This window comes from Pseudopodoces humilis, chromosome 6 (assembly GCF_049639895.1).
Source record: "Pseudopodoces humilis isolate 2021_Gansu_Grassland_sample_001 chromosome 6, ASM4963989v1, whole genome shotgun sequence".
Lineage (NCBI taxonomy): Eukaryota > Metazoa > Chordata > Aves > Passeriformes > Paridae > Pseudopodoces > Pseudopodoces humilis.
The window spans coordinates 40,990,001-41,013,042 of record NC_142205.1 but is presented as its reverse complement, the minus strand read 5'-3'; the positions used below and the strand labels follow the sequence as shown (position 1 = coordinate 41,013,042).

Here is a 23,042-nt window from a genome sequence, read left to right as displayed (position 1 = left end):
GGTTTGATTGGTAATTAAATTTTTTCGGAGTTGAGTCAGTTCTTCCTGTTACGGTTATTGCTGAGTGATCTCTCCCTGCCCTTATCCCAACCCATGAGCCTTTCATTATATTATCTCTTCTTCTCTCCAAGGAAGAGAGTGACAGAACAGCTTTGGTGGCACCTAGTGTCCAGCCAGAGCCAACCCCCTACCTAAGTGCTGAGCTTCAAGTAGGCATGTCCTGTGAGGGACAGCTAAGCACTCTGAGCTTGTCTCCTTTGGAGAAGAGGAAGCTGAGGAGTGACCCCATTGCTCTCTACAGCTTTCTAAGGAGGGGAGTAGAGAGGACAGTGCTGACATCTACTCCCTGGTATCCAGTGCCAGGGGGATGTGTGGGAATGGTTCAGAGCTGCACTAGAACAGGTTCAGACTGGACCTTTGGAAGCATTTATTTACATTTATTTCATTTTTTTAGAGTGGTCAAATACTGGAACAGGATCTCCATGAGAGATGGTCGATGCCCCAAGCCTCTCTAAGAGGCATTTGGACAATTCTGTTAAAAACACACTTTAGCATTGGTCAGCCCTGAATTGTTCAGGCAGTTGGAGCAGATAATCATTGTAGGTCTGACAACTAAAATAGTCTATTCTACAAGCCAAACTACTCTGGGATAAGCTTTTCTAAGAGCAACCTGAGGCTTGAAGTGCCTGAGGCAACTTGCATATGATATGTACAGAAACTGTGTGCAGCAGGCAGAAAAAAATTTGGGGCTGCCTGGTTGAAGACCTAATTCAGCTCAGACTCTTAGAGAATCCCATTGTGTCAGAAGATGATAACAGCCCAGGTACTCATTGCAGCTATTTTGGTGGGGTGTAACTGTTTCATGCTAGCACATGATGTTTCAGAGGTTCTCTTTCCATGATTGTATTTCTGGCTTCATAATCTCTTTCCCCACCCAACCAATGCTTAGCTAAGATACCAAAACACTAGATTTTTTTTACCTCCTTGTTTTGTCTTCAGTAGTTTCACATTTTCGAGTCTCTTCTTTACAGTCAAGTCATATAGTCTTTTAGGCAATTATTTTGAAACCATAAGTCAGGAGTAATGATGCTTGTAACTGAAAGATGCTGGTTTAACTATACCGGTGCTAATTTACCTCAAGGATGCAATACAGATAACATGCAGAAGAAAAAGTACAAAAATACATAGCACACAATTATTTACCTTGCAGAAATAATTAACATTTAGATGACTCACTTATAATAAGGAGCAAAGAGGAAAACAATCTGAACAAAGAAGAAAACACTGAAAGCAATTATTCACACTAAAAATTCAAAAGGCAGTTTGTCTAGATATAGATGACAAAGCAAAAGTTTACAGTTGATAAATTAGACAATACCTTCATTTTGGGCCATGCCTCTTATGATTGCAGTGTGTTGGAAAATGGTTTTATAATGCAATGAATTTTAATAAGAGTTATAAGGGATATTCTGTTGAACCTGCTACAGTTTTAATAGAAAAATATGATTGAATATGCCTTAATTCAAGTAAATCATAATGATTAAAAATTAATTTTTTTAAAAAATAGGTAATTTTTAGTATTTATTGCAAGGTTGAGCCAGGAACTGATCTGGGATATTTTTGGTTTTCTTTCAAAGTGCCCTTATAAAATTGTAGATTTTTGAGATTGTTCTGCCTGCTTTCAGTCCTTGCATCTTGGTTTCCTGGGCATAAAAAAATCATGCTTCCCATTGGAGTTCCAACTACCTGGTTTCACTGGGCTTTCAAATCCCACTATTCAGTCTTCTCTATTTGAAATAATAAATACAAAAATGTGAGCACAAGAAATTTCAGTGTTAACCTTCTTTCTAATAGCTTAAGGCTGTTTTGCATAAATAATAGCTCATTCCAGCATAGTTGGTTTGGTTTGGGTTGGTTGTTGTTTTTTTAAGAAAACTCAATTAGAGAATGAAATGTTCAGTCACTGAAAGCAGTGGGTGGTTTGAGGCAATGTCTGTAGATTTGTCTCAGACTTGCAAAAGGCCAATTGACCCAGATACTTTGATCCTAAAAGTAAAAGTGGCTGAACTGTGCTAAACCAGACTTCAGAAAACTACAGAGCCAAGTTCTGATGTCTCTGTGTGGCTATGTTTCTTTGACTTTGAGTCCACTTATTCTGAGTAAATTTTTAAGGATCTTCAGCCAACAGTGGATTCCTCCTGCCTATTTTCCCAGGAACTCTGTATTGCTTTTCCTCAACCAGCAATTCATCTGGATATGGTGGATAGAAGCAGGAAAAGCTACTATTCCTTCATGATTCAAGTGTTCTTCAAGGTCTGACATAACCCTGGCCTCACAAAGATCCGTGTAATTTAGGACAGTAGAGCTTGATTGAGAAATGGGGAGAAGAGGAGAAGAGGGAGGCATAGACAAAGATGAAAATAGGAGGAGGAGGAGGAGGAATGATGTCATGCAAAAAAGGGGTCAGCAAAGTGAAAATGGGCTGTTGAAATGTGAGTGAAAGACACAGAAAAGTGGTGCAGCTCAGAGCTGGAGAGGCTTCTGTGACTGAAAATTTCTTGGGTCAGGGGAATAAGGGAGGAGGAGAATCACTGGGGATACTTGAATGAGCAAGGAGAGGAGACATGCAGGTTTATTTCTGGGGCAAGTCTGGTATTAAGGACTAACTAATGTATGTAGCTGCCCATATTAGCTAGCATGGGGTGGCAGAAAAGTGAAAACAAAATGTTTATTATTCTTTGACAGTAACTATGTCTCGGTGAAATCAGCAACCTGGTAAGAATGGTGTATTCAATTCTGTTAGTATTCTGCTTGGAAATTGGATTGCAGCAAGCAGGAGAAAACTGTTCATCTTGATCCAACAGGTATCTTGCTGCCGATTAGGGTAGTTGAGGAGGGATAATGAAAATGGGGAATGGTGCTTTAGGAATTGTGTTTTAGGTTTTTTCGTGTTTCTTTTTTTTTTTTTCCCTATTGTTTTAAATTTAAGACTTGAAATATTACTGTTAGTTTGAAATGGCCTATTTTGAAAATTCTTAGAACACGCCAGTATATATGATGAGGGATGAGGGTTGCTGATTGAGTTTTTTTCTTCCTCTTCACTCCTGGAAAAAAAAATAAAACCCAAAAACCAAACCAAACAATCAAAAACCCCAAGAAAACAATGAACACCAAACAAACACCAAAACCCACACTCACAAGAAAAAGGCAGAGAACTCCAAACATACTTCAACACTTCAAACATTTGCATTAACTCTTTCAAATCCACTTCTTGGAGCATATTTTTTTTCAGAGAATTATTTTGCCTTTCTAATTGTACATTTTGTTCTCATCCTGTGAGATATTCTTACTTGGTCTGTTTACACTTCTGTGACCAAAGGCTTCAGTTTTTGCTGATTTTTAATACTTATAAGAGTTACATGCTTTGCTCTGGCTTAGCCTTGAGGAGAAGGTTTTGTGTATTTATAGGGTGAAAATTTAAAATTTGTATATTCTTTGTGTTTTACAGTGAATTCAAGGTGATTTTATCATTAGTGGCATTGGGTTTTTTGCATGTTTATTCTAAGTTAGAAGTAAAATTAAACAAATCATTCTAGAATCTTATTTATTTTGTTAGTATGTATATTTTCCATAGGCAGTGGCATGATTAAAATATAACAGCATCTTTTATAATTAAAATTTTGTGGATTCAAATCCAATCTTTTTGTTATTTCTGTAAACCTTTTTGAATTAAAATCCAAGTAAATTATTTTCATTTACTGTAATGGAGGACCAAAAAAAAAAAACCTCTGTTCTCATGTAAAAAAAAAAAACTAAAAAAATAAAGTAGATGCCTGCACTCTTTTTCTTCTGCTGAATTAGCACCTCTGTAACTCTAGTGAGGAAATTGTTCTGTACTGGAAGCAATCTTGGGGGAGGAATTACAGTTCAGGAATCTCATTCTTACTAGAGTAGTAGATAAAATAGGTAGAAAGGCCAAGCACTCTGGGCTTTATAAATCTTGTGATCTTTGCTATATTCAGTTCTTAAAAGAGTGAAAGAAGGTCACTTTCTCCTATAAATATCCTGCAGTGGGAGCATTAGGATAATTCCAGTGCCCCACTGTTGTCAGTCTCTGCTGGATGTGCTGCGAGTATGTCTTTCAAAGAGGAGTCAGATTTCCAGGGATTTTGGCTTTGGCTAGTGCCTGCTGCTGGGCTAGCTGTTCTGGGAGTGGCCAGAAAGCAGCCTTTCTAAACCAAACAAAGAGATAATTCAAACACATAAACATGTCAAAAAAATCTTCAGATTTTCTAGATAGCAGTTTTGGAGCTGAACTTAAGTTTTTCTAAATTGACAGGTTGCTTAGGGTGTACTTTGCATCTCATGCCAGTATGGCACTTCAAAGCAAAAATGCCTATTTTTTTTAGATTTTCTGTGCACACAGGGTGCTGCAGTTGTCTTTGAATAAAGACTTACCAAAGTTCAAGTGGATGTGACTGTACAACTTTGGGAAACAAAATTTAATAAGTATAGTATATTCCTTAAGATAAATAGGGCTTGGTCTCTAACCCCAGCTTTACTGAGAGCAATCCAAATAATTTTTTTAAACTATCAGGTAATTTTACATTTTATTAATCTCTCTTCCCCTTTTAGTCAGGACTGGGGCTGCTGCTAAAAAAATTGAAATTATTATTTCCAAATATCCTTTGGATGTATGCAATTATTCACAGCTGGAAGCAAGTCTGTGGCTAAGACCACCTGTTTTCACACGAGCATCATCCTAACAAAGAGGAAGAGCCACTCACTGTCTTTTTTGGGTTCCCTGACCGCTATCTCACATTGCAGTATTTGAAACACAGCCACAGGTAATGAAGATGCTCGGGTGCTAGAGACCCACTTGCAGTTTGAATGGCAACCAGCTCAGCAGGCTGCTGTGTACACAGCCCTGCTCATGCTAATACCTGCACAAAACAGGTGAGAGCAAAGCATGAGTATGGGCACAGTCAAGGGCCATCTTCACTTCCAATTACACTTATGTGTACAAGATTTGACAATGTCTCTTGTTTCTATTGGAAGTAGCTCTTTGCAATTCCATGTCCTGTTAGGATGCTGTGCAAGGTGCCGTGAGCTCCAGAAGGAAATAGCCATTTCCAATCAATTAGGCAATTTTCTATTACCTTTCCTATCTGTCAGACAACCTTCAAGTATTTTCCAAAGTGTGTGCAATACTGTCTGTTTCGAAATAGCTCCCAGCTACATTAAAGATCCTTAGGAAATAGGTGTTGCATCAGTTTGGCTACACTGGAAGTACAAGAGACAGTTGTCCAGTTCCTTCACTAGCTCTTGACAAGTAACTTTGTGTCTCTTTTCTTTTCCACTTGTGTGTTTACATATGTGTATACCTATATTTTATATGTAATCTATAAAGATGTGACAATGTTTGTGTCAATCTTTTTGCTTTTGTTGTATATACTGGCATTCGAGTAGAGAAGTACTTTGTTGAGGGAAAAATGTGCAAAATTCAGATGAGAGATTTTATCATAGTTTATTTTGTATATTTGGTGGCATTGAAATTGTTTAAATATAAGGAAAATGATGAAGGTGTGTTTATACTGATTGATTCTACCCTTCTGCTCTTGCAACAAAGAACATTTCCTATATTTCCTCTCTCAGAATTTTACCAAGGGAAAATATTAGTACCAGTTTTTAGGCCTCCTTTCTCATAGCCTCTATTAGTGATACAGTGTCCCTTCTCCTGCTGTTCCAACAGCAGGCCCCCATACGTGGTGAGGAACCTCCATCTGTGCCTGTTGCAGACTGATTTCTGCCTTCCTGAACGCTGCTGCAGCTGGGTCTGCTATTCTGGCTGAGGTCTCTAGTGTCTTGTACAGCAGCACTGCATTCTTTGGCACAGCTGGTAGAGTCCTGCCAAAGTTTTCCTATTATTTTGTTTGGATGACAAGAAGTCACAGAATTTGACATCTTGTGATTCAGAGTACTTTCCTTATTTTTTTTTATTTTTTTTTTTGCATTTATGTCTTCACATTTTTATTTCTTTTCCACTGATTAAGTATACTGTCTTAATTATTTCAGATGTCTAATCATATCTCTCAGCTTTGTCATGAGCGCGTGGACAGGCATTGAGCTAAATTCAGGTCTAACAGGCTAACTTACCTTTCTTATAATATCTTACAACTTTGAAATATACATATAACAAAATCTTGTGCTTCTGGGGTAGTGTTCTGCAATTTCACCTTCAGAAGATTCAGTTGCTGATTGTAAAAAATGGAATCCTGGTCCTTTTAACTAAGGATTTCTGGTATCTCCTGAGTTACTGGAAAATATCTGAAGTTACAAGATGCAACATCTTGCCAGTTTTTCTTGGACAGCACATTTAATAGCTTCTGCTTAGTCTGGGATGACTTTGTTTTGTCTTTACTTTTCAAATTCATCTTTGCAATTGCAGCTCACATATTTTACTACAGTCTGTAGAGCTTTTAAGTTGAAGACAGAAAGTTAAATTAGAAATTTAAGTTGAAGAAAATTTCTTGGACCTTGTGTTTTCTCTGCTTGGCAATTAAGGCATCTACTTAGAGAAAATTATTTTCTTTTGGCATTCATGCAATCCATGTTTCAGAGCAAATGGCGTAAAATCTGTAGGCAATTGATATTATCAGCTTATTATCCTAGTTCTAAAATTGTGAGATGCAGGATTTATTTTTGCGTATTCTTTGCCATGCTTTAATTAATGCAAGTGATTCTGTAAGAACTCAAATATAGCACCTATAATTAATTTTGTAGTAAAATTGCTGACCTTATCATATAAAGTTGAAAAGAACTGAAATGATGTTGGGAGATTTACACTGCCATAAATTTATAAGATGGAAGACCCCATCCCATTTCCAAAGAATAATGTTCCAAATAGTGTTCCCATTTATTTTAATAGTGCAGATCAGAATGTGGATGAATCTACAGAAAAACAAAGTGAATCAAGGCAGGGCTAATGCATACTTTAACTTATGACCATTATATTTATTATGGAGACACACACACACCTCTGCATAAGCAGGTTATTGGTCTGTCATTTCTTGTTTATTTTAATGAGTTCACTTTGGTTTAGTTTGTCAACTTTACATCAATTTATGAAGCTGTTGATAGATTTAATGAGCCCCATGAAGGTTATTAAGAGCTGAAAGTGTATGCACAATAAAGCAGTAAGAAATGATTCATGGGCTGTTTGCTCTCATGGCATTTCCAACTGTGCTTTTGAAATATTTTGAGATCCTTAGATTAAAGCTGTCTTAATCTAAAGTATGACACGTAGATTTTATATATGCACATACAGATACTGATTGATAGGCAAAGCTTTACGTAATCCTCATGTATGACTGAGCTATGAATATTAAGGCAAGTAATTATATACTATAGAAATAATATTCTTGAGATAATACATTAAATGTATCTCAATGATCCAATAAATCATAGAGTAACTGAATTAGATAGCAGTATAACTTCTCAATCCAAGTTCTTATTTTCTCTGCTACCCAAGTATTTTTTGATGGTTAATGATAGTGCTGTCTCTAAAGTTTCTCAGAACACTAGTGTGGCACAATATGTTTCTGTACTGCAAAGAGCAATGTTTTAAAAAGTACTGCCAGTCAGGGTCCTTTCTCCTCCTCATCTCCAAATTCATGGACACCACTTAAGTACTGTTGTTTCAGTAGAAGGAAGTAGTAGTGGTTCTACCCAGTCTTTCACTTCATTCTTCTGCTTTTCTGATCCCTTTAAATATTTCTGTACAAGCCACTCAGAAAAGTTTATTGAGAAGTTTGACACTGATCACTAAGCTTACTGATTTTTAAAAAAGAGTTCTACTTTCCTTTCTAAGGTCTAACAGTTGCACACGAAAAATTATCTCAATTTGGGAGCTTGCTTTCATTACAATTACAAGAGTCTTCTGCATGACTTGAGCTAACTAATTAAAATTCTCATTAAAGTCTAAGCCATTGAAGCAGGGAGCTAATACATCATTTCTCTCCACTTTACAATTTATATATTTTCAGCATCTAATAGCCTTCACAGGGATCATTCCATTCATTCATATGCCTCCCAGTAGTTATATTCTGGCTCATATTTCCAAAAATGGCTCTTATGTTTGGCATAATTGCAGTGTTCCAGACCCAAAAAGGCCATCCAACAAAGCCCTCGGTGTATGTGCACATGTGGTTTCAGTTCAGTTAGTTGAGATGTAAAATTTTCCAGTCACTGAAGATAAATGCTTTTTACTGTTTAGCCCCAGCTTCTTACTTGTGTCATCGCAGGATTCCACTCTGATGTCTCAGAAGTTGTAAAGCTCCTTATGCTATGTCAGTTTAGGAACATGGGGCTCTTCCTCACCTATATTGCTCTTTGAGGGGCTCCACTTGCTCCAGGCATCTCAGCCCCAAAACTTTTGTGTGGTGTTGACAAGGTGTTGCACACTTGAAAGTGGCTACCCCTGAGATTTTATATTTAATTGGGAAAAGTTAAACATGTGTATATACAAATACAGTTTGCTCTGTGTGTATATGTCTGGGAGGAGATGAAGTCTTGAGATGTGTGAATAAATGCTTCTTTATGAAGAGTGTAATCAGAGGAACAACTTCTTATTTTTATAGGCTAGCTCAGGTTGAACACTGAAAATTATTTCTTTTCTTCCCTTTCACCTGCATGGACTTCCAGCCATATCTGCACACAGGATTGGTACACAGCTGTAGGTGAGAAAAAATGTAACTCACACTGAAAACAGCTGTAAATCTTTAGTTCGGATTTATACACCTGATTAATTTTCATAGATGCCCCTCAGAGGGTAACTAAAGAAAAAATTGATTGATTTAATGCATATCTTACAATCCTTTCTAGTGTTTAATGGATTACCAAGTGGATTGGAAGGTATAGTGGAGCTGAAGACGGTTTTTAATTACATATTTTCACTTCTTTTCAGTATACCTCTGCTCTGACCTATGATGCTGTTCAAGTGATGACAGAAGCTTTCCGTAATTTGCGTAAACAGAGGATTGAGATCTCCAGAAGAGGGAATGCTGGAGATTGTCTCGCAAATCCAGCTGTGCCCTGGGGTCATGGTGTAGAAATAGAAAGGGCATTGAAACAGGTAGCTTCCCTGGAGTGGATGCTGGGATGAGTGTATGTGTAAAGTTCTCTGTAAATGCTTGGAAAAAATCTTCTAGTTTCCTAACCTGTCTGGACCTTGCTGGGAATAATGTGGAAGTGAAGTCCTCAGGAGCCTGACTAACAATATATTGCATATGAAAATCACTCTAAAGTCAATGTTTTTGAAATATCAATAATCATCTGTGGAAATAAAAAAACTTTTTACCTAAAAAGAAACAAACTTAATTTTTCTACCGCTTCCATCTTCATCTATTATAGGTTCAGGTGGAAGGGCTAACAGGAAATATAAAATTTGATCAGAATGGAAAGAGAATCAATTTTACAATAAACGTCATGGAACTCAAAAGTACTGGTCCTCGGAAGGTAATTTGACTTGTCTTATAGTGTCTCTAAAGGTTTTACCATTCTAAGCAATGGGTTAAGGTAGGTAATGAAACATTAGATTAAAGCATGAGTTGTGATAATATTTATTCATAGGTGTATGCTACAGTGGTCTTGCAGAGTGAAGTAAACATAGCTAATATTTCTTTCTAACAAATATGAATTATTATTTCTGGTAAGTACTACATAAGAGTGTTTTCTTTTCACTTTTGTGGGTTAAACTTTTTGCTTTCTGATCTGAATTCCTAAATGTGAGCCAGCATTTGGAGAAATATGCTTCTAAATGGCGAAAGCTGGATACAGATTTTTAGTGATGTTTTTATAAATGTGTTTGTGTTTCTGCTCTAATTTCAAATCTTTCAGGGAAAACATGTTTTGCTAATCTGGAGTATTTCAGTTTTACAGCGTGTGATGTTTATACTAAAACCTGTTAATGTGTGAATAAAAATAGTATACCTGTTCTAGACAAAGTCATGTAAACAAATGTCATTAGCTCAATCTTTTTACTGTTTGTTGTAGTCTTTCACTACATAAATAGAAGTGCTTGCAGTGCTGAATTATCCATAGCTGAAATAGTTCTCTGTGAGCACAAATCAAGGGCATAGTAATAACATGTTTTGCCTTTTCCAGAAAAGTTCATATTCACTAGTGTCTGTGCATCCTATGCGCTCTCTTTAGATTGGATATTGGAGTGAAGTGGACAAAATGGTTGTGAATCCTCTTGATGGCCCTCTTGGAAATGAATCTTCAGGACTAGAAAATAAGACTATTATTGTCACCACTATTTTGGTAATTAACCTCCTATTTTGTCAGAAGACAGTCTGTCCTACAATGATTTGTTTCTCGACATTATGTTAGTTTAAATATGCTTTTTATTATTTGAGGTTGTGAGCTGTTACTTATTGTGATACATAATAAAATCTAGAAATCAGGGAAATGTATGGGATTCAGGATGTGGTTTTGATTTGTAGAGGATGAATGGTCTTTGAACATCCTAGAAAGTTATGGTTTTTAAATCTGGAAATGGAAATTAAATACCTGCTTTCAAAGGAGAGGAACTTTCTGACAGGTAGAACCATAGTGTTCATTTTAGAGCATAGATTTTGACAAACAGCAAAGAGACTGGTTCTCATGCTTCGGGATTCTAGCTGCTTTGGAATGGTAAAGTGTAAAATTCAACATTAAATGTTATATTGCGGTTGTTTAGAAAATTAAATTGTGTATTATTATAGAAGAGCATTTTTCTGTAAATTACACAGCTTGTTTATCAGTTTGGACTAGCCATAGGTTAGCATAGGAATTTCTCTGGATGCAACAGTTCTGTAGCAACTGAGAAAAGAGGAAATATATTAATACAACTTATGACTCATCACTAATTTTGCTGATGATAGAACTTTAGTGCATAGTTATAGGTATCTTACCTTTTGTTTGTATAGCAATTTAATAAAAATATAGCCTTGAGAGCCTCAAGTGTTTTCTCAGGGAGAGATGTGGTTGTGAAACAGAAAATAATTTTCTCCTGTAAGACAGCTACAAAAGCAACTAAATACCTTTGCCTTCTTCCATCCAAACTGTATGAGAGAAAGAAACTGATTTTGGAATTTACTCTTTCTTCTCTGAATGCATAACTCCTGTTAACATTCATGGTCATTATTAACATACTTCTGGGAATCACTGTGCCTGTAAGTATTGTCGTTTGTGTATGACTCTGGAGAATGCAGCTTTTAAATGTGTTCAAGACGTGTCCCATTAACAATTCACAACTAACGTCTACATAGCATGTGTGATTCAGATGGTATCCGCTCTCTTTTTTCACGTGTCAAAAGGAATATATTAATCTGTGAAGTGTACAACTGATGCACCCTGTCCCTATCAAGCAGCTAAGGCGAGTTCTTTCTGTGCAGGAGTCCCCATATGTCATGATGAAGAAAAATCACGAAATGCTTGAAGGAAATGATCGATATGAGGGCTATTGTGTGGACTTAGCTACAGAAATTGCTAAGCACTGTGGATTCAAATATAAGCTCACAATTGTTGGGGATGGCAAGTATGGGGCAAGGGATGCAGACACGAAAATCTGGAATGGGATGGTTGGAGAACTTGTTTATGGGGTAAGAAAATTTTCTATAATAAAGCTATTAAAGGTGACTAATGGAAGGAGTGGGGTTTGGTTTTGTTTTCTCTGTAGAGTGTAGGAAAGTTACCTAATTAATTTTATAGGAATTAATAACTTCTAATGGCATGAAACACTTTGAAAGTAAAACATTAAATTACATTTCAAATGCAAATGAAGTTGGGAGAACGTGAATGCATATTTCATCCTTCTGACCAGGTGAAAAGCAAAGTACTTTGCTAAACTTTTAAATGCCATATGCTGTTAGAAGGGTATATATAAAAACAAAAGCTTGGAATACACCAACCATATGGCTATATGTATTTCAGTATGAGTTCAACTAAAAATTTCTGAAATTCTCCACAGGATGTTCTCGGTGAAACAAATTTTGCTGGTGTCTCTGCTGCCCTATTTTCTATTTGTGAAATGCCATAGAAACTAAACCACTTTTTGCTCTGTCCATTGCATTAGCTATTATTTGCTTTTTCTCTTCTTTTACAGAAAGCCGATATTGCAATCGCTCCATTAACTATAACATTGGTGAGAGAAGAGGTGATTGACTTCTCAAAGCCCTTTATGAGCCTGGGGATATCAATAATGATCAAGAAGCCTCAGAAGTCCAAGCCAGGAGTGTTTTCATTTCTTGATCCGTTAGCATATGAAATCTGGATGTGCATTGTTTTTGCCTACATTGGGGTCAGTGTAGTTTTATTCCTGGTCAGCAGATTTAGCCCATACGAGTGGCACACTGAGGAATTTGAAGATGGAAGAGAAACGCAAACTAATGAATCAACTAATGAATTTGGGATATTTAATAGTCTCTGGTTTTCCCTGGGTGCCTTTATGCAGCAAGGATGCGATATTTCGCCAAGGTTGGTTACTCACTCATTTCAACTTTGTGCATTTTTGGTCTCGGCCATCTCAGCCAGAAGAGGTTCGTGGTGCATATATTTTCATTCTTGGAGAGAAATTAATTGCTATGATTTTTCCCTCCCTAAAGTCACAGAAGTCCTTGAAGTGAAAGCACTTGACTGTGACATAGGGTCAGGATGTAGTTGATCGAATTTGTCTTAATGTCGATCATAAATCTGCCAAGTGAAGTTATATACACCATGCAGAGACTGTAAAATGCATAAGGTTCACATCATTCCATGCCTTCTTGGAGGGGTACCGTGTTTTTGCTGCATATTCCCATTTTACAGTTGGCAGTGCATATAGTTCACCACAACTGTAATGGGAAAAAAGGGTAACATACTAGTCACGAACTGCAGAGGCAGCACTTTCCCTCTAAAGCTCACTACATATCATAACATGGTTATTAATACGCCCTTATTGCCCAAGAGAGCCTTGAACTGAAGTAAAAGTCCTGTGATGGCTCTAATTTCATGTGGATGCTTGCAAAACACTGCCGTTTTTCCATGGCCTACTTTTAGAAAAGTCACAAAGGAAATTATGAAAATGAATCTGAAGGTCCAGTTTATAAGTGCCTAATTCCTCATGGATTTTCTTCTACTTTATTAGGGACAACTGTAAAGCACTTAAGTTAATTCCTTTGCAGTTCATTAAATATTCTATTTTGCTGGTGCACAAATGGTTATAGCCTTGACTCAGCAAAGTGGTAAGTAGGTAGGCAAATAGCTGCTTGCTGCTTGAAGGAAATGCAGTAACAATTTAAATAGGGCAGCAGGGTTTAAGGAAATCAAACCAGAGGACTTAGTTGAAACTGCTTAGTATAATTGCATTTCTTGTAAACATCCTAGTGTAAGACAGGGAACAGGTCAATTTTGAGTGAGTCTAGTGGTTGGTGGTCAAAATAAATCAAACCAAGGGAGCATTTCTTACATATTAAATCATGCATCCCAAAAGGCAACAGCAGGTTTTCAAGTTGTTCTACCACAGAAATAACAGCATTTATTGTGTGAGAACTTAAGCAATTCTCTGTAAATGCTGCTGTATCACAGCAGGAGATGCCAGCCTTTATGGTGAAAGATGCAATGCATTTGGCACATAACCCAGTAAGAATTGTATACAAGAGACAAGACAGTGAAGAGGGTAAATTGCTGCAGAACATGAGAAGTTTTGTTAATTTCACTCCTGTGGGGTTTTTGTATTGATTACAAAAGTTGGAGTTGTATGCTAAGGCACCTATTAGCACAAAATTATTTTTATTTAATCGAGGCTGTAGTAGAATTATGATCTTTTTCTTGTTATCATTATTATTTTACTATCTATGAAAGCACAGTGGTTGTTTGACAATTGGTTTGATAGAATTTGAAAGGTAGTGCAAGAATACTGATAGCAAATGGTCATCATAAAAGGTGCATGAGACTCAGTTTTGGATATTCAATATTCAGTTTCAGTGAAGCGTTTAACTTTATTTCATTGAAACCATAATTTTGAGGAAGGTGGTTAGTTTTTATATTATCTGTTTATTATAAAAATAGAAAAGGCCTAAAAAACACTTCTTGTTTCTGATTTTGCACCAGAACATTTCACTGTGGAGTTTGAACTGCCTGCAGATGAATCAGAATAAATATAAAAAGGACAATCTTCAGGCATCAACAAAATACCTTTCTTAATTTTTGCACTGCTGCAATCATTTCTCGACAACTAAGACTTAGAGCAGACAAGTTACTAGGGTTCCCTACTCTGGAATAGAAGGTGCTGAGTAAGACTGGACCACCTGGAAATGGTCTGGTAGTAGCAGTCCCTATGTTGCCTCATGGATAGTAAAGGAATAATAGAGAAGAATAATTTATTATGTGATAATCATAACTTAGAGCAAAGTTTTCCTCATCTTTTCTGAGATGTGAGTGTGCTCTCTGTTCTGCCAGATACCTTTCTAAGTGCAAGATATGGTGCACAAATTTAGGTCATTGTGCACAGAAATTTTTATTTTAGTACCTAAAGATTTAGTACTTAAAGATCTAGTAAATTAGGTGCTTCTAAAGCCATAGGATCATGCTAGCACATTTTAGGAACTTTTCAAAATGTACATAAAAAAAAAAAGAAATTACTCATTTAACTGTGAAAGACTGCCTGGGGAAATTCTGAGTACAAATGACACCCCAAATAATTTTACCTGTAAAAGGCCATAAGGGAGCATAATTTCTGGATTGGTATTGAGATTATTCTTTTTTCACAAAGTCAGTGGCAACTTTGCTCACGGATCATGGACATTTGAAAATTGTCATTTAAAGAGGGTGTCATCAATACAATATAAAGTGCCATAAAGTTGGCAGTTATTAAATACACATTGACAGGTTTTTACCTTGCAAATATGTAATATAATATATTCAGTGTATCTTATAACCCAGTATTCTACCTGCAGAATTATTTTATATTCCAGTTACCTCCATTTCAAAATAAGTATGTGATGTTTTTTCAAAGATGACGGAAAGCATTTTTGCAGACTATATCTCACTTTAGAATGAGCTTGAAATAATTTTTTTCCTAGGGTACTTTGAATAACATATTTTAGGCCTTATCTGACTTGATTTTCATGTAGTAGAGTGAATTAGTGAGTCTATTGTGACATGGAATAAATCTTTTAATGTCAGAATTACGACAGAGTTTTTATGCAATAGCAATTGGAAAAAATAATTTGTCTAGATTTGGTTCTATTTAATTTTGTTCTTAGCTTACTAAATCCACTTCTCATAACTGTTTATAATTTTTAAATCTACATATATGTAGTTATATCTATATATATGTATAGTCTATGTCAGAATTAGTTTTTGCTCTCATTCACAGTGCAGTAGGCTGGGTGAGTGATTCCTAATTTGTTTACTTAATAAATAGGAGACACACCAAGACAAACCTAAAATACTGCAGTGCCCTAGTACTAGACTTTTAACTACATGCACATTTCAGCCAAATAATTAAGCTCATCTCCAAAGATTATGTACTGCTTCTTATAATGTCTTATTTGGTGAAAAAATGGTAGTCAATTTCAAACTTTAAAGGATCATGAAAAAAAAAAAGCCAAGTTTGACAATAATGTAATATTAGTATTTCTCTATTAGTTTTCTGTTATTGAAAATTACTGAGTTGAGATGTGTGCTTTACGCTGTTTTCTATAACTTCTTGAGTTCTCTTTTCTTCTTTCTTCTTGAGCAGGAGAAGCAAAACACAGATCCATAAGAGCCCGCCTGCTGCAGTTATAAACATCAGATTATTATTACTATTTTTAAAAATATACTTTTTCCATCATTTTTCTGTATTATCACTGATTGTTTCATGTCCAGTCCTCAGTTTAAGTGCTTGTATCTTTCAAAAGTCGTGTGCATTTTCTAGCCTATAGATATTCCCTGGGCAAGTTTTTCTTACAAGTAATGCTGTTTGTTTCTCAGTACAAAGTGCACACAGCCAGCATAAGCCATTGTTTTGTGGAAATCAGTCTTTGTCTGAATGTCTTAGGAAAACAATCAAGACCCTTGATTTTAAAGTGCATACTGGTTTATCTGAAAGGGCTGTTTTGCTGATTTTGTTTGATCCTCATCATAATGTCACACAAAATCACCTCAGAGGGAACAAAAAGTTTGTGTTAAATATAGCACATTATGATGGGAACAGTTTCCTTCAAGGGTTGTCAAAACTTTGAAGAACTGGATCACTAAGTTCTTCCAAAAGTAAACTCTGGAGTCCTGATTTCAGCAGAGTCCCAGGAGATCCAGTGAAGAATGCCTTGATTTCCCGTCTGATGCCTATGCAGAGCTGGACTCTGAGATAGCCTGAAATGCCTCCCTATATTATAATGCACCGTTTGCATAAAACTGATAACGTGTTCCTTTTTAGGACTGCCATTTCACTTTACAAATCCATTTCATACTTGTTACTAGATCCCTGTCGGGGCGCATTGTTGGAGGTGTGTGGTGGTTCTTTACCCTGATCATAATCTCATCCTACACGGCTAACTTAGCTGCCTTCCTGACGGTTGAGAGGATGGTGTCTCCCATTGAAAGTGCAGAGGATCTTTCCAAGCAAACAGAAATTGCTTATGGGACATTAGATTCTGGCTCCACTAAAGAGTTTTTTAGGGTAAGAACCTCTACTTTTTAGATTTTTTTTATTTTTTTAGATTTTTTTTTTTAAGTAGGTCTTCTCTCATGTAAATGTGTTTATCCTTGGCTTTATTAAAAGATTGCTATGAAGGTGTGATTCGTGCAGCTCAACTCACAAATATAAATGTTCCTGTTTATTTATAATTGTTACATTTTATTAATTATCTACAAATATAAGGGTCTTGATATAAATATGCAAAGGAAAATCACCTGAAAAAACTGCTCCACTATACAGTGTAAACCAAGGTATGTTTGAAGAAGGAAATTGATGTCATTTATCTGTTTAATAGTTCTGCTATATTTTAGGTACCCATACAGTGAATAAGCACATGGGAAAGGTGTACATTCATGTCTTAAAAAGTATTCTACATGATTTTTCAAGCTTGCAGATGGGGAATGGGATGTAATCCTGCTGGCTGCTGTAGAACATACACGCCTGCATCTGAAAACACTTCCTACTTGTATTTGCATTACATTAATGCCTTAGAAGCCTCACTCTCTAGCTCTGGGTATTGCAGCTTTAAAAACACATGAAACTTTCAGTGTGTGAGTCTCAGGCTGCCCTTGAGACATCAGCTAGCCTGGTGAAATCCATCCAGCAAATGAGTGGGAGACTAAGGCTGCTGACAAAAAAAGCAGAACAGCCTCGCCTTGTCTGTGTGCTCCGAGTGTCTCTCACTGTACGAAGAAAGTGCTTCTGAAGTCCTAAAATAGAAAGAAACTTCTGTTCTCACGGTTTTTAGTGCATGATGTTACATTTAACAAAGTGTATTTTAAAATAGTTATAAATCATTTACATTTCAAGCATACACTAACATGAAAATGAAATGAAACAGGTTCTCAGGTATTTTCTATATGCTGTATAATTAGAGCAGTAACTGCTAGATTGCAGTTTTCACTGGATCCTGTAATGGATCCTGTAACATACTTAAATGGTAATGGACTACATAGGAATCATACTTGTCTCAACTATAGAAATTTTCAGATTTTGAAGATAGGTTCAGTAATAATACCTGCTGCTAATTGCATTCCTGTCGGCTAAATCAAACCTAACATCAGGTGTACAAGCTGGTAAAAATGAGATTGGGTTTGTGCTAAGAGTGTTTAGAAGCATTCAGAAGCATACAGGCATGTTTCTGGTTTTGTGAACCTAACCCTTTCAGAACATGGCTGTACTTAGGATTGAACATGAATTAACAGGCTACTTCTGAATAGTTTCTCTTCAGAGATTTTTAAGTGTCTTTTTTATAAAGAAAAAATAATTGTATGTATAGCATGCATTAGTATCTAGTTGCACTCCTAGCACACATGTACACAACTAGTGTTCCTGGTGATTGCTTGAGCATTAAAAGCTTACGTTTGGAAAATTAGTTAGAAGCTTTGTGAAGACATATTCTTCATCTTTGGTTAAGTTATCTTTGACTCTGCACAAGCAAAACTGATAATTTCTGGAAATTTCTACTGAGAAAAAGGAATGAAAAAGCTCTGCTGCTCTGGTGTTTCTAGTGCTGCTTTAAGATGAGCAGCAGAAGCTTGGTACATCCTGTCTAGAAAATACCAGTACAAAAATAATGGGTTTTAAAATATTTTTAAAAGAAAAAATGTGACAAATAAATATTATTGACACAAACATCAGCAAGATACTATTACTTGTTAGTAATAATCTTGTAGATAATTTTATAGCTATACATCTTCAGAGACAGAATTTTTATCTTTAATGGCACATCTGTCAGGTTTCTGTAAATACCAGAAGGTGTAGTAGTTTTCCTCAGGAGATCTCAGAGTCGGTACTAGCAGAATCACAAGTATGATTCAAGTCTAAAGACTGAGTTGGGATATTTACCACTTCTGATATTTGCTAATGCTTCTACTTTTTAGATAGTTCTTGTAGAGCTCTTAGTGCAACTGAAAGCCTAAACAAAGGTATATATTGCATTACTTTTGCATTTTTTTGGGGTTATGGGCAAAACAACAAAGTGTGTGTAGTTTCTCCAAAATACTCAGTGAGAATGCAGATCTGCAAGCACCACTGGGGAAGATTCAGGAGTCATTTCAGTTGGTCTTGTGCAGGTGCATCATCATCTCTGTAATTGCTGGGACACAGGTACTACTTGATGGAGAGGTAAATGGTGGGCAGTGAAATGTCCTCACTCCAGTATGTCACAGTGGCACTGTCCACAGTCACACACTGTCCTTGCCTTCGGTGATTTTGCGTTGGTACGTGCTTTAGCCGGGACACATAGCTGAACTTTGAAGGGGAAAAAAGCCTCTAACCCAAGAAGACAATCTACTGCTCACCTGCCACTGCAGATGATAATTTTAAGGCATTATCTATATGTGTTAACTCCTGAAGTTGCCTCACTTTCATGGGCCACGGCACTGGAAGAAAGAACCAAAGTAAGTATGCAAGCATTCACTGGAACATTTCCATGCTTTTCACCTGCTTGAAGGCACAATGAAAATTAATATCAAAGTGATACAATGAGAACAAAAGTTAATTATTTTTACAGTTCAGTCATATTTTTGCTGTATACCTAGCTCTGTTTATTAAAGATATGTACAAATTGGATAGACAAATGAAATCAATCATCCTACCTCTTTTTTTCTGTTCTAGAAGATGAATTGTAACTAGTCCTCTAAGTAATAAGGCATCTCAAAAAGAAAATGTGCAGAGCAATAACTACATTAATTTACTGATTCTCTGCATTAGTTTTTGTTTAAAATATCTTCATAAGCACCTATTTTTGAACCAACAGTGTGACATGGACAGACCAATCTGTTTCATTGTAACTGTTTTGGTGGCTTTTAAGAATAGATCCTCTGCCAAAATAAAAGCAAACAGAACTGCTCCATAACAAAGCATCCTTTACCTTTCACTGGGAAGACAGTTCAAGAGTTGCTTATTCTTGCTGAAGAGGCAAGAGTTACAGAATGGAAAGATGGGCATTGGAAACATGATGGAAGGATGACAATCCTTATAATCTTGTAGAGAAATCCTCTCACACAGTGGAAAGCCAGAAACAAACATAAGAGCTGACAAGACTTTGAGTCATTTCTCCTGCAAAAGTGTTGTCTGTTAGGAGGCAAAGAAAATTTGTCCTGAAAGAAAATTGCAATGTCTTTTCTGAGTATCTTCAACAAAGTCTAGTGCCACTATTTTTATAAGTATTTTGAAATATTTTTTAATTTGCAGAAGTATTTATGTTAACAATTGCATTACAAGAGGGGATGAAAAAAAAAACCCATGCAGCAGTCTGTGAACCTCAATCTGTCTTCACATCAAAATACTGAAATTTCTACAAGAATAGAAAGCTAAAGCCACAGGAAATCTTTATTGAGAAAAGAAACATGATTATTTTTCTTTAAATTAAATTGAAGTAAAAACTATGAATCATACCTCAGCCTCATTTTTTGAAGTTTGAGATGTAGAAGAATTATAGAACTTACATTTCCAGAGTTTCATTTTGACTAACTCCAGAGAAGCCTCTAAGGACTTGAAAGACTCAGCCATGAAATATCTTGTAATATTTAGCATGGACTCTGATAACTTAAGAGAGCGTTTAGGACTGGTACTTCATGGATTTGTGAAGCAGATGTGGCTGGAAAGTGCAGGTTTGGCTCTTTAGTTTGACAGGAAAGAAAGGTCCATAGCTGAAATAGTGAAGAGAGTCAGATCTGAGCACTGAGTTAGTGCAAGGACTGCCATTGCACCCAGTAGCATACTACTGAAGATATGCTTGTACTTTCCTGTGATTGACAGGGTTCAAGTGATTAATTTTCACTTCTCTTGTTTTTTGAGATCCTTGCATCTGGGAAGCACAGAAGAATTGATTCAGGCCATTTTGAAAGATATTTTAAAAGAAAGAATGCAGTAATCAGTATTTCCTCTTTTTTTCCTCAAAGCAGTTATTTTTGTTATTTTTGAGGTTTTATTTTTTTCTCTTTCCACATTGCACTTGCTATGGTTAGAAACATATTTTATTTTCCAGCTTGTATGTACTTTTAACTAGTTCATTCTTAATTGTTACAGTTCATTAATAATTATAGATTTTTTTTCTTCTCAGTGTTTATTTTCCTGATGCATTAATGCTGAAGGAGCAGAAGTGTACGTTGTTTGCCACCCAAGACTTTAGTTTGCTTTGTACAAAGGCTTTAATATTTCTTTATCCTTTCTGGAAATAATTTTCTCCCAATTCTATCACACTATTTTCTGGTAACCATTTTAATCTTAGTGACAGATCTGTGTTTCTTTTGTTTTTATCAACCAATGATCTCCAATTTTATTGCAGATTTTCTTATTGATCCCAAATTACTGCATCATGCTTTTGAACTAGAAAGTTTGATTTCTATCATTCTCATGATCAGATTTTTTCACTTCTCATATATAATAAATAAATAAATAAATAAATTTCCATTGTCTGTGTTTTGACATCCCAATTTCCTTTCCTACTAATCCTAGTCATCTCTGTCTTGTAATGTTTTCACTTTAAAATATCATCTGAAGTTGTGCATGCTGTGCAGTATTTACACCAAAAGAGCAGTAGTTTGAATGTTTTTTTATTCTTTACTCCAGGCAGTATGTTTATGGTTCTAGACTCCAAGAACAGCATTTGCAGTTCTCTACAGATTTGTGACTGCTTGAGAAAGTACTTTTATGTTTTGAGATTTAGTTTATTCCCTCTCCCCCGGTGTGGGTGCAATGAGATTTTTTTCAAAATTGTAGAAATTAATTTCTTGTGACATTTATCTGAGTTCTTAAAGAAATGACATTGAAGTGAACTACTTTCATTTTATGAATACCCTGAATGGTGGAAAGAAATTTCAATTCTGAGGGAACTAAGTCTCAAAGGAGAAGCCATTTCAGCAGTTATTTTAATGGAAGTTAAATTATTTGGGAACCTTGGTAAGAACAACCTTGGTCACTTAAGTCCTTAAACCACATGGGGAATATGATGATTATATAAAGTCATTGTCCTGCATATTTATGGAGAAAAATTATCTAAATATACTTTTGAAGAATTCATGAAGTAGAATATTTTAGATTTTTTTATTAGTAAGACCAAATATATTAAAAATATTTTTGGTAGCTCAATTACATAATGAAAATTAAAAAGACATAAAACTGCATCTTAAGAAAATGTAACTAAATTTTACCATTATTGAATAAATATATCTATATATTACAAAATTTAGAATTTAGATTTATTTGAACTTATTCACCTTAAGTATTTACTCAGTATAAATAAGGGTGTTTTAAAGTACTTAATCTTCAGCTAATTAAATTTAAAAAATAGTTCTGTTCTTTTCTGTGTTTGTTTTCTGACCTATTAATATTTGATTTACTGACTAAATTAAAAAGTTTTTGCTTTTGTTACACTTTTTAGCTACTGATGACATTACAACTTCCTGTCCTTTTGTTTGGTATGGAAGGTCAACAAGATGGTTTCACATATCATGTTTGAGAATTGGAGATCTGCTCCCACAGTACAAGATCATCATCTAGTAGAATGTTAGTAGTTTGAGGAGCTATTTCTGTCAAAGACATACTAATTACAGCACCCCAGTTTTAAGAATAATAGGTCTTTGAATGTCAAAGTAGAAAAGTTACCTGATGACCCACAAAATAAAGTTGATAAAGCTTTGCATAAATTAATTTCCTAATTAGTTTCTTAATGAAGGTAGTATTCTACATTTGAATTGGATGTGTATTCTGTAATAATAATAATCAAATAAATTTTAGATATAATAATAAAGTTATCCAAATTTATTGTAATTTTCTACAGAATAATCATTAATATTTATTATTTCATATTAATTATATACTTATAATTTTTAACGTTTATATAATTAATTTTATATTGTATTATTTTCATAGTCAAAATGCCCAGTGGAGACATGATACTTAAAAAAAAAAAAGTGTCAGTTCCTGGGGCATTTTTGTATCATTGTATTGTTGCAGAAGTCTTAAATAACAGGAAAAAATTGTTCATTGTGAATATTAGGGTCTCATACTGCCGTGTTGGTGTTGATTACAATACCAAAATTATAATTAGCTTCTAACATTTCACATATACACTGAGTGTCACCTTGCAGTAGCAATCAGCCACAGTAATTAAGAGCAATGTGGGTCATTTCCATACTCTTGCATTCTTGTAGTCATTATGGCAGTCTGGAATGGTTCTGTTATTTGTAGTGCATGGCAGCAAGTGTGGAAGCCCAGCTTGCACACGGGGCATCTTGTGTGTACACAGAATGCTAGATGGCCTCTTAGCACTGGCATATTCTACATCTACAGTTCTGCCTTTCAAATAAGTACAGATTCTGAAAATAAT

General features: G+C 35.6%; 1 protein-coding gene across 5 annotated transcripts in view; it reads left to right on the top strand.

Annotated features, from left to right (window-relative positions):
- The window catches only part of GRIA2 (glutamate ionotropic receptor AMPA type subunit 2), an 85,603-nt gene that overhangs the window by 54,327 nt on the left and 8,234 nt on the right, over nt 1-23,042 (top strand). For all 5 annotated transcript variants that reach the window (XM_005517586.3, XM_005517582.3, XM_005517584.3 and 2 more), the window contains 6 exons: nt 8,966-9,133; nt 9,412-9,516; nt 10,213-10,323; nt 11,439-11,645; nt 12,149-12,519; nt 16,489-16,687. In XM_005517586.3, coding sequence (XP_005517643.3) covers nt 8,966-9,133; nt 9,412-9,516; nt 10,213-10,323; nt 11,439-11,645; nt 12,149-12,519; nt 16,489-16,687 — 1,161 coding nt within the window. The remainder of the gene's footprint in view (nt 1-8,965; nt 9,134-9,411; nt 9,517-10,212; nt 10,324-11,438; nt 11,646-12,148; nt 12,520-16,488; nt 16,688-23,042) is intronic.